At 38.5% G+C, this 12,116-nt stretch overlaps 1 protein-coding gene across 3 annotated transcripts in view; it reads left to right on the top strand.

Moving 5' to 3' along the window:
- Window positions 1–12,116, top strand: part of Rell1 (RELT like 1) — a 62,664-nt gene that overhangs the window by 25,034 nt on the left and 25,514 nt on the right. For all 3 annotated transcript variants that reach the window (XR_013092177.2, XM_076864815.2, XM_076864816.2), the window contains exons 2-3: window positions 7,494–7,718; window positions 9,502–9,573. Coding sequence is in view for 2 of the 3 variants with exons in the window: in XM_076864815.2 (XP_076720930.1) it covers window positions 7,494–7,718; window positions 9,502–9,573 (297 nt within the window). In the remaining variant the exon portion in view is untranslated. The remainder of the gene's footprint in view (window positions 1–7,493; window positions 7,719–9,501; window positions 9,574–12,116) is intronic.

The following is a 12,116-nucleotide window of genomic DNA, read 5'->3' as shown; positions in this document are numbered from 1 at the left end:
GCAATTTTGTCAGATCTCTTGAACTTATTCATCTTGTAAAATTGAAATGTTATATTCTTTGAATAGCAACTATTCATTTTTTCTTCCTCCAGCCCTTGACAAGCACCATTCTATACTGTTTCTGTCAATTTGGCTATAGTAGTTCTTCTTTATCCTTAGCTTTTGCTTTCTGTCGTTTCAGTTAACTCAGGATCTACTGTGGTCCAAAAATATAAAATGGAAAATTCCAGATATTAAAAAAAAAATCAATGTTTTAAATGGTGTACCGTTTTGAGTAGTGTGATGAAACGTTGATCCATCTATCCTGGGCTGTGAATTGTTCCTTTGTCCAGTGTATCCATGCTGTATATGCTACCTGTTAGTCATTTAATAGGCATCTTGGTTACCATGTTGACTATCCAGTATTGCAGTGCTTGGCTTAAGTAAGACTTATTTTACTTATTAATGACCCTGAAGCACCAGAATAGTGATGTTGGCAATTGGGAGTATGCCAAAAAGAAGCTTGTTTTAGATGAAATACAGAAATGCTGAGAGAGGGGTGAGAGGAGGAGGGAAGGAGAGACCACATTCATATTATTTTTATTGCAGCAGATTGTTATAATTGTTTTTTAAATTATTATTGTTAATCTCTTACTATGCCCAATTTAAATATTAAACTTTGTCATAGGTATTTATGCAGAGGAAAAAACAGTACATGTAGGATTTGATATTATCTGTAGTTTTTGGCAACTATTGGGAGCCTTGGAATGTAAACCCTGTGGATAGGAGGGAATACTGTATTTCAGATACTTCATGTAATTGATAGTTTGTCTTTCTGTGGCTGGTTTATTTCTTTTAGCTTATTGTGTTCCAGGTTCATCCATGTTGTCATAAAAGGCAGAGTTTGCTTCTTTTATAAAGCAGAATCGTATTCCAGTGTATATGTACACCATATTTTCTTTATCCCTTCATTCACAGATAGACAGGTAGGTTGTTTCCATCCCCCCTTGGCTATTGTGAATAGTGCTTCAGAGACTGTGGGCATGCAGATATTTTTTCAAAATCCTAAGTTTAGTTTGTTAGACTATATACCCAGGAATGAGATCTCTGGATCATATGGTAGTTCTAGTTTCAATTTTTTTGAGGATCTCCATACTATTTATCATAGCAGTGGCACCATTTTTTTTCCTTCCTCATTTAGTTGTACTCTTTTATAACGTCTGACCACACATTGCTTTTGGAAATTTCTTCTGTATCCTCAGGTGGAGCCCTGGCTTTTCTTTCTCAGTTTTCGGATAGAGCAGATCTTGTTGCTCAGTGGATATTTCCCTCCAGATGTCCCTCAGCTTTGTCTGTGTTGCCATAACCAATACCACAGACTGGGTAATTGGTAAACTGTAAGTGTTTACTTGTTTACAGTTCTGGAGGCTGGGAAGTCCAAGAGTGTGGTGTTGGCATCTTGTGAGGACTTTCCTGCTGCATCGTAACATGGTAGAAGGGCAAGTGAGCATGTTCCAGACAGGAAAGATAGAGACCAAACTTATCCTTTTATCAGGAGTCCCCTCTCATTATAACCATCTCCCTGATCCCTCATGACCTGACACCTTTTAATGCTGTTATAAGCATGTGACTGTATGACCAATGTGATTCTATAATATGTATATTCAGAAAAATGAGAAATTATATCCCATCTATGTATGTGTGATACATCAAAGTATATAAGTGCATTCTACTGTTATGTATAATTAATTAAAACAAATAAAAAATAAAAATACTGTTATAGTGGCAATTAAGTTGTAACACAAAGTTGGAGCAGACATTCAAACCATTGTTCAGAATTGAGATCATGATATCCTTCACATGCCAAATGCTAGGGCTTTCTAAACAAAGTACCACAAACTGGCTTAAGTACTGAAATTTATCGTGCCATAGTTCTGGAAACTGAAAGCCCAAGATCAAGTGTCAGCAGGGTTGGTACCTTCTCAGGCTGTGGTAGAGACACTATTCCATGACTCTCCTGCTTATGATGGTTTGCTGGTGATCTTTGATGCCCTTGGTCTGTAGAAGCATCTCCCAGATCTTTGTCTTTAGGTTTACATGATGTTTTCCGCGCATGTGTATCTGCCAATATAAAAAGTTTCCCCTTTTTATATTGACAGTAATCATATGGGATCCGGGTTCATACTGCTGACCTTATTTTAACTAGTTTACCTTCTTAAAGATCTGTCTTCAAATATGGTTACATTCTGAGGTATTTGGGGTTAGGAATTCAACAAACAAATTTAGAAGGGTGAGTGACCAAATTCAACACAACAAGTAAAATCGATTTCCCCCCTTCACCCTGACATATTTTCCATCTCTTTGGATGGCAGCCATGACTCCCATGTTGCTCAAGTAGAAACTTGGGCATCATTCTTATGTCACTGGCCCTTATGTGAACTTAGGGTCCAAGGGTTTGTAGAAATGGGAGGAAAGATTTTGAAGTTGGCCTCATCCATCAAGGGTCTGTGATTACCAATGGCTGACAACTTCTGCTCTGCAGGTTTTAAGTAAGTATCTACCTTCTTGGTTCAAAAGCAATACAAAGTAACTTTAAAGTTACAGGAAAATTATGAAGATAAAATTTCAAATTATCTCAGTCATAAAACTACCATACTAGCAGGTCAGATAAACAGCAATTTCATCATCCCAGAAAGTGAAGGTTCTATTGGACAACTTTGTTGTGGATTTATAAGGAAGAGCTGACAAGAAAAATGTTGACTGGAAATCTACTCAAACAATTCAATGAAAAATAACTTTCAAATAACAAAATTTTGTAAATAATGCCTAAACATTCCTTAACATATGTAGGTTTAGCTTTCCTTCAGTTAACACTTTGAAACACTGTATCTTTCATTGTCCTGTACTCCCAACTGAATCATGTTTGAATGAATCATATATTAAGTGAATCACTTAATATTTTGCTCTTTGCTTTATACATTTTATACTTTCGTGTTTTTTTTTTTTTTTTACTAGTTAGATCATATTTCATGTAAGGTGAATCCAGATTTTAAAATTCAACATTGGAGCACTCATGTTTTCTTGTATCTCCATGAAATCTTCATAAGTAGTTTTAAATGGTACATATTATTCCATAAAATGCTGTTTAATGATTGACTTAGGTATTTTCTTAGTATTACATTGTTAAGTGTGCAGGTGTTTTTGTTTTTTGACTTACATTCATAATCGCTATGATAGCCTTTGCTCTTAATTTTGACTCAATAAATAATTTGTTCATAATTCAGACATAATTCAGCTTGGGGGGTGAAGGACAAAGAGAGCCACAGTGTTTTGGAGAAATGTATTTGTGTTAATTGAAGGAAAGCTAAACCTACATAAGCTAACAAATGTTTTAGGCATTATTTACAAATATTTACTTTTTTATTGAATTATTTAAGTAGATTCTCCAGTCAACATTGTTCTCATTAACTCTTGTAAATCTATAAGAGAGCTGTCCAGTAGAATTTTCACTTTCTGGTATAATGGAAATGTTCTTTATCTGACCTGCCAGTACGGTAGCAATTAGTCACATATAAATAACTGTTGGGCACTTTAGTTGTGGCTAATGCAACTAAGGAGCTGAATTTCTAGTTTAAGTCCAGTTGATTTAAATTTACATTTAGTAGCTACATGTGGTTAGTGGCTAATTTATTGGGTAATGTAGGTCTGTAATCATGATGACTAAAATACTTTCATAGTGTTCACCTTTCCTTAGTCATTCTTCTGAATGCTTTACATATTAATATATTTAATCTTTATGGTGACATCATGTACCTCAGGTGGCCTTCTGGTTATTATTGCTATATAACTAACTACCTCAAAACTTAGTGTCTTAAGATAGCAAAAGTCATTTATTTGGCTTAGGGATCTATAGTTTGGGAAGAGGTTATTTTTGGTCCATGCACAATCAACTGGGCTATAGGATTTGCTTCAAAGGTGACTTAGTTACTGGGTGGCATGTTGATACCTGCTAGTAGTCTCCAACCACAGGACAGGTTAGGCTTTCTCATGGTGTGGTGACGAACAAGTGGCTCAAGATACTGGAAGGGGAAAATGTCAGTTTCTTAAGGCTTGGGGTCTGGAACTTGATAGTGCATCACTCCCAACAAATTCCCTTGGCAGGCAAAACATAGAATGTGCATTTAAGAGGAGGAGATGAGGATCTCACCTCTCAATGGGAGCAGTATCAAAAAATTCGGGGTCATGTTTTGAAATCATCATAGGTAGGTACAGTCATTTTGATGCCATCTAACAGACAAGCAAACTCAGCACAGAACAGTTAAGCTGTTTGCCCCAGATAACTTGCCTAGTGGGTGGGTGAGCTGCTTCTTTGCCTGGCAGTCCAAGCTCTTACCCATAGTGCTCTTTTGCACCCCACTGTAATTTGTATATTTCACAAATTTAGATTCATATTTTACTTTTCTCATGGAACAATAATTATAAGAGAAAGTCAATGATACATGTTAATAAGTCACAGAACTCCGGAAACAGGTAGTATGTGTAAGGGTTTGTTAGTTGCCAAGTTGACAATTATTCCCAGCCATCTAGTTCAGGAGGTGCTATTTGTCTCCACTTCTGAGCCTTCTGTTTTCATCCTGTTTTTCTTTTCCCCGAAGCTAGTTTGTTACCACCTCTGAATTGAATAAACAGTTATTCTGAATAAAAATCTCAGTTGTCACCTAGTCCTGTTGCATAGAGCATGTGTTAGTAAAAGAAGGAGAATAACTGTAAGAAGCACTGTACTGCCAAGATAGTTGCACATGAACATGATCCCTGTGACTTGGGAGACTGAGGCAAGAGGATCACAAGTTTGAGGCTAGCCTGAGAAACTTAGTGAGACCCTATCTTAAAAAATAAAGAGCTGCGGTTGTAGCTTAGTGGTAAAGTGATTCAGTCCCCAGTACAAAAAAAAAAAAAAAGTGTTTCTGGTTTATATTGAAATGTGAGGCTTGAGGTTAAACTTTAATTTAGATGACATAGTTGCATTTATTTAGGAATATATAGTTATGTGTTGCTTAGTGATGGGGATACACTCTGAGCAATACTTTATTAGGTGATGGTGTACTTACACAAATCTAGATTGTGCAGTCTGTACACACCTGTGCTATATGGTGTGGCCTATTGCTCTAGGCTGTAAACTTGTATAACATGTCACTATACTGAATACAGTTGGCAGCTGTCACATAAGCATAAGTATCTGTGCATCCAAACAGAAAAGATCCAGAAAATACTAGGTGACAGGAATTCTTCAGCTTTCATTGTAATCTTACGGGACCTCTATCAAATATGTGTGTGGTTCACTGTTGACCAAAATGTCATTATGCAGGAACTGTACTACATATACATCATTTTCTTGGGAGAGAAATCAGAAAAAAATTATAGGTTATCTCAAATTCTAGAGGTTGCTTGATAAAATAATGAATGCAGCTTTTTACAAACCTAAGGAACCAGTTCTTTTCTTTCCTGTTCAAAGACAATGACTATTCCTGTGTAATAGAGGTTGCCCTTTTTTCGTTGGCCTCTGGTTTGCAAATTAAGCTTCTGTTTGAAACTGTTTGTTCCTGAGATGAGCTCTCATTTCATACCAGTTATTTGTACCCAATACAATCCTTATAACATTGATTTTTTTTTTTTTCCTCCCCAAAATGTTCTTGAGAAAGGTTATGATTGAATGTCTCTAGCTTGCTAGTTTCGGGGTTTTGTAAGCTGTGTGTATGACTCTTGGTGATGGAAGGAAGCCTCATTTTCTCACTTCAGAAGCAAGGTATTCTAACTGCTGAGATCTACCTGACCCCTCACTTCATTTGCTACTTCTTTCCTCATTTTTCTATGACACAATACAGTTTATTTCTGTGTAGTCTGCTCCATCTTAATTGGCCACATCTTATAATTGCATACTCCAGGCTCTCTCTCTCTCTCTTACTTTTTGGAGGCCATGTGGCACCCCCAAAGGCCATGGTATCTGGCTGCCTCTGGCACATGTCCATGTGGTACTTTGACACATCTAAAAGCAAACTTCTCTTTTTCTCCATACTATGCCCCTTTCACAACTTTCCTGTTCCTGATGCCAGAAGCCAGGTCCCAGTGTTATTTTCTCTCTCCCAGTGACCATGTACTCCTTTCACGACCCTTCTCGCCATCTGCCATGATTTGACCAGATACTGATTTTCTTAGTGCTGTTTATGATGCTTCCCCAAAACTCCACGATGGCAGGGGCTGAATTTATGTTGTCCATCCCTGTCTATTCCCAGCTCTGGGGTAGGGGAGTCAAATAATGGGCATGCAGTAAATGTTTATTTGGATAAGTGAATGGATACATAAATGTACAGGCGCTTCAAGAGGTTATATGACCCCGGATGGGTTCCTGTGTATGAGTGGCAGGCATAGGTGAATTGGGATTGTTTTAGCCCAAGTTTGGGCTCTTATTCTTTGTGTGCTGCCAGACCCTCCAGGCTCTGTGGCCTGTGGTTTTGGAACTAGATAGATGCTGTTGGGTTTTTTTTTGTTTTGTTTTTGTTTTTTTGTTGGTACTGGGGATTGAACTCAGGGATGCTGTACTACCAAGCTACACCCCTTATTTTTAATTTTGAGACTATAGTGGCACCCCCCCGCCCCGAAAATCTTAACTAAGCTTCTCCAGCAATCTTCACCATAATTGATTTTAGGACTATCAGCAAAAAAGTCTCTACAAAAGAGTTCAGTGTAGGTAAACTTCCTATTTTCCTGTTGCTCTATTTTACTTGGCTACTGGCCTGGAAGAAATCAGCACTCCAGGTGCTGGATGCCCTCTTACTAGTTTTTCACAAACATGTATCCAGTATAGTAGTTTGTAGAAGTGTGTTTACAAATGCAAAATGTGATTAAAAAAAAAAAAAAAGACAAATCCTTTAACAAGGCCTGTGACCTTGGGCTGGAGCTTCACAGAGATGTCTACATTTCTAAGATAAGTTTCCAATAGGGCTCCATGGTAACAGCTGGGAGGGGGAGGAAAAAAAAGGGGAGAAGAATCTCTTTCCTTCTCAGGTGTTGTCTTTGAAGGATTAACTTGCCCAGAACAGTGAAAGAAAAAGCTGATTTTATGTGAACTTCTGCAGACTGTGAACTTCTGAGCCCCTCCCCTTACATGCTGGGTATAAAGTTATGAAACTACCTGAACTTGGGGTTCAGGGGATTAATTGATTACAGCAAAAGCTGTACCCTCTGAACCAGGCTGCGGCTAAATAAAACGGTTTCCTGCTATCTTTGGTGTCCTATCTGGTCTGTCCCTACAACAAGACAAGGTCTGTTAAGTTACTGAGGCTGGCCTTAAACTCGCAATCCTCCTACCTCAGCCTCCTAAGTAGCTGGAATCATAGGAGTATACCACTTCACCAGGCTAGAGACACTGATTGAATGTGAACATTTCTTGAGAGTCATTAGAATTTTCTTTTGCCCCAATCCCATGTAATAACAACTGTGCATGTTCTTTTCTGTAGACAATGGTGGCAGCCGCACTTTGCACTCGAGAACAGAGACGACCCCATCGCCCACAAACAATACTGGGAATGGACATCCAGAATACATTGCATATGTGCTTGTCCCTGTCTTCTTCATCATGGGTCTCTTTGGAGTCCTCATCTGTCATTTGCTTAAAAAGAAAGGTTATCGTTGTACTACAGAGGCTGAGCAAGACATTGAAGAGGAAAAGGTTGAAAAGATAGGTAAATAACCTGGGCTCCTTTTACATGTGGGGGAACAGTTTTTAAATAAGCAACCAGTCACATATGCTTCCTGTATTTATGAGGCAATAGCAGCTCATTTGGTGTAATTTAAGTGTATGTTTTGCAGTAATCACACCTCGAGTTTGAAACCTTGTTTTTGTTTACTGAACACCTACTGGGCATTTACCTTCTCTGGCCCTAATGTCTTGAGCAAGTTATGTGTGCTCTGAATATCTGCTATGCTTAATTTTGTCTAAATTAATTTCTAATTTAATTGACATTTTATTTTAATTTAAATGAGGATAAAAGTCTCCAACTTGTCATGTACTTTGAAATTTAGAGAGAAGATGCAGTGGTGATTGACACATAGGGCCACTCAGTGGACGTCACTCCTTGGTGTTATTGTTGACTCAGATTGTAATAAGGATGGTTGGAAAATTGAACAAGTCTCACCATTTTTGTAGTATTACTTCTGCGGGGGGAGTTCTATCTTAAATCTATGCAAATGAAATTTATATCGGTTAAGGAAATGATTATGTGAATAGTGGAGTAAAAGTAGAACTAGTGGTATTGAATTCCAGCATGTCTCATCCTTTCCTCGTCATGTGGAGTTGAGGTAGTGTCTGGATAAACCTGAGAGATGCATCTTGTTTCCCCTTGTATTTCTTTCCAGTCATCCTTCAGGGACGTTTCCGGGCTTGTCCCTTGAGGGAAAGTAGATAATTCTCTAAATCCTGTTCAGCCCCTCTGAGAAGTGACATTTGGAGTAGGTCACCCATGGAGCAAATCAGCAGGGCCTGTGGGGGAAGGTTCCTCATTCCTTGCCAGCTTGCTGGACTGTTGGTTTTTCCACCTCCATTGACCTTTGAGGCTGAGGAGGAACACGGTTGCTTGATGAGTCATGTATATGCTCATGAGCAAACCAAAGCCGAGTGTTTGTCAACAGAAAGCAGAGCCTCCTCCTCTGCTCCTTCACAGCCACCTGTATGTTGGCTTCCCTCAGCTCCTGCATGTCTGTCCCAACATGTGCTTCACACAGAAGCAAAGACAGCCTTGGCATGGAGAAGACACTTCTGGGTAACTGGGTGGGCCTTGTATACCCTGATTTTTTTGTCTGTGAAGTAGGATGGAGTGTTTGAACCTTCCTTCTTTTTTCTTGTCTTGAAATAAATTATACAGATCAGTTTATGAGTGGAGGTTTGATTTTTTTTTTTTTTTTTTCCCGTCCAAGGACCATCACATATTACTGGTATAGAGTGTTCCAAAGTAAATTAAGTTTGTGGATAAATAACTGTGGCCAAGATCTAGATAATTTGGGACTATATTAGAAAGGATAAGAGAGTTTCATAAACATGGGTGAATAATTATCCAATTTAAAAAATAAATTAATACTCTTAAGCTTGCAGTTAAAATAAAATCTAAGGGAATCTTTTTTTTTTTTTTAACTTTTAATGAGGTTTAAGGAAACGATGAGAAAGAAATAATAGCAGTGAGTATTGGTATAAATGCATTTCTATATCATTGTCTTGGAAAGTGACCTTGATCTTGAGAAGAGATCTAGGGGCAACTGCAATATGTGCTTTTATGCTTTCGTCAGTGAAGTCACAACATGTGACACAGGGAAGTTTGGGGATGAAGGAGGAAAGCTAAATCTTAGCACTGTGCATGAGTGCTTGACCTTTCTGGAAGCTGTTCAGTGAGATGTTGGGCTCTGAGATGAAGGTCTAATTGACCTGTTACTGGGAACCGGTTATAACATGTTCTCTTCTCTTTTTTCTTTCAGAGTTGAATGACAGTTTAAATGAAAATAGTGACACTGTTGGGCGAATTGTCCACTACATCATGAAAAATGAAGGTATGGATATTTTAGTTTTCTAGAACAATTTACTATTTTAGTTTTATTAAAAATCTGCTTGGAAGAGTCAGAATTTGTGTGGACTGTTCATTAGTTTTATGCCTGAGCTTCCTAATACCTCAGTTTCTAGCCTTACCCAGTCATGGGAGTTTTACTTTTGTGAGTTTTTTGAGTCTCAGTTAGTCTCAGTGTGGCAGATCCAGCCCTGGGGCTGACACCTTATATCAAAGCCTGGCCTCATCACTTCTTGGTTGTGTACAGTTTGGGGAAAGTCATTACCTCATGAAACCTCAGTTTCCTCCTGCAAAATGAGGGTCATAATAATATTTACCTCACAGTACTGTTGCAAAATAGCAACACGTGAAGTGCTCAGTATAATAAGCACTCTGTGTTATCTATTTCTTTTTTCCCTTTTCTTGTCTTTTTATTTTTATCAGAGCTTTATAGTTATACATAGTGGGTTGGGTTTATCATGACAAAATCATACATCTTTTCACTTTTTTTGTGCTTTAAAAATTGTGGTAAAATACACATGACAAAATTTACTATTGTGACCACTTTAAAGTATAGAATTCAATGCCATTAAGTATTTGACAGTGTTGTGCAGCGTCACCACCATCTTTGTCCACAGCTGTTTCATCTTTGTGAACTGAAACTACACGACGTTGAGCAGTCCCTCCCATCCACTAGCATCCCCTCCTGCATTCGGCTCCATGGATTTGTATTCTCTGTTATCTATTAGGTGTTGATACTTTAAAAAAGCTTAATCCTTATGGATTTAAGTGTTTGTCCCCTGTGAAACGTATCCTAGACCTTCTTTCACTTAAATGGAAGTAGGATTATTGTTCTGAATGCTGGTTATTATCTCAGAAGGATACCATCCTGTTTTCTGTTGCTATAACTGAAATAGCACAAACTGTGTAATTTATAAGAATAGATGTTTATTTAGCCCTTACTTCTGGAGGCTGGCAAATCTAAGAGCACGGCACCTGCATCTGCTCAGCATCTGCTCAGTAAGGACCTTCTTGCTCTATCATAATGTGGCAGAAGGCAGAACGTGGCAAGACAGAGTGCTTTCTTTTACAACAAAGCTTCTGCCTCAATAACCCATGAATTCATTAGTCCATGAATGGATTAATCATGTGGCCACACCCAAGCCATAGCAGTTTCTGTCCCTTTAGCAATTCTTAAGGTCTGTAGAAGTGCTTGCCCACTTCCTCCAAAGCTATGGATTCCCATATTGAATACTTTGAGTATCAGTTTAGAAGAAAAACTTTCCCTTTGATCTTTGTTCTGGTCATCACTGGCTGACTCATGCAGCAGGCACTGATATAGTTGAGCCATCTGTCTAAAAGTTGAAATGTAATCATCAGGAGGTACCTGCCCTCTGCCTTCAGCCCTTCCCCTGGGGATCTCCCTTCCCCGATATCCTCGATTTTCAGCAAGAGCAGTGCATGGCCCAAGCTGCCAGTGTGTTAGACTATTCAACTGTTCTTCACTTAGATTTATATGGTACCATATAAAGCAGCTTTATATGGCTCAGCATAATTTTCATTGCTGTTTTTAGAGTGTGCCGTATGTATTTAAATGATTTAAATCTAGGTGCTTTATGTGTGTAAATCTCATCTAATCCTCAGATCATCCCCCTAAAGTTGATATTTTCATACCCATTTTACAGGTGAAGAAAGAAAGGTTCCAAGGGGTTAAATTAATTAGGTCATCCTTCTAAAGTTGGTATTTTCATGCCCATTTTACCACTGAAGAAAAGAGAGCTCCAAGGGGTTAAATTCACATGGTTAATGAGCAATACAGCTCTTTCTGTCTGGTTCTAAATAGTGTGTCTTCCACCCGTGCATTGTTACATCTCCTTTTAATTTGCAGGTTTTAATTTCTAAGACTGTAAAGATCAGATAAACAAACTGTACTTATGTACGTGTCTTTTAATTTTGGAACTGTTAGTTTAGGTATCTGTCCCTTGGTGGTGGATCTTTTAGCTGACCAGCTAGGCAAACACAGTTTCTCCACACCCTCATATTGCATTTCTGACACGAGATGTGGGGTTTTCCACACTGAGCAATTCTCCAACACTCTGAACTCCAGAGGAGTGTCCTACAATTTAATTTCTGATCAGTTCTGACCCTGTCTTGGAGTTAGCATTAGATCCCTAAGTTAAAGGCTTAGTCCCACAAGATTGCCCAGCTTCAGATACCAATTGCAAGTCCAGGACTCAAGTACTTTTGACTGTAGACTATTAGGGAATTCCCATAACCACCCCCCCACACGAGGCTTGATAATTTGTAAAATTGGCTTGTAGAATCAAGGAAATGCTTGATTACATTTACTGCCTTATTGTGAAGGTTTTAATTGAGGAACAACCAGGTGGAAGAGATGTGTAGGGCAAGATCCTGGGAACTGGGAAGTGGAGACTGCATGTCCTCTCTGAGCACAGGACCCTTCAGGTACCCCCATGGTTTCAGCAACTGGGAAGCTTCTTAAATCTTATTGTTCACAGTTTTTGTAGAGCTTTATCTCTAGTCCCAGAA

Source organism: Callospermophilus lateralis, chromosome 8 (assembly GCF_048772815.1).
Source record: "Callospermophilus lateralis isolate mCalLat2 chromosome 8, mCalLat2.hap1, whole genome shotgun sequence".
In the NCBI taxonomy this organism is placed as follows: Eukaryota; Metazoa; Chordata; class Mammalia; order Rodentia; family Sciuridae; genus Callospermophilus; species Callospermophilus lateralis.
This window is presented reverse-complemented; position numbering and strand designations above follow the sequence as displayed.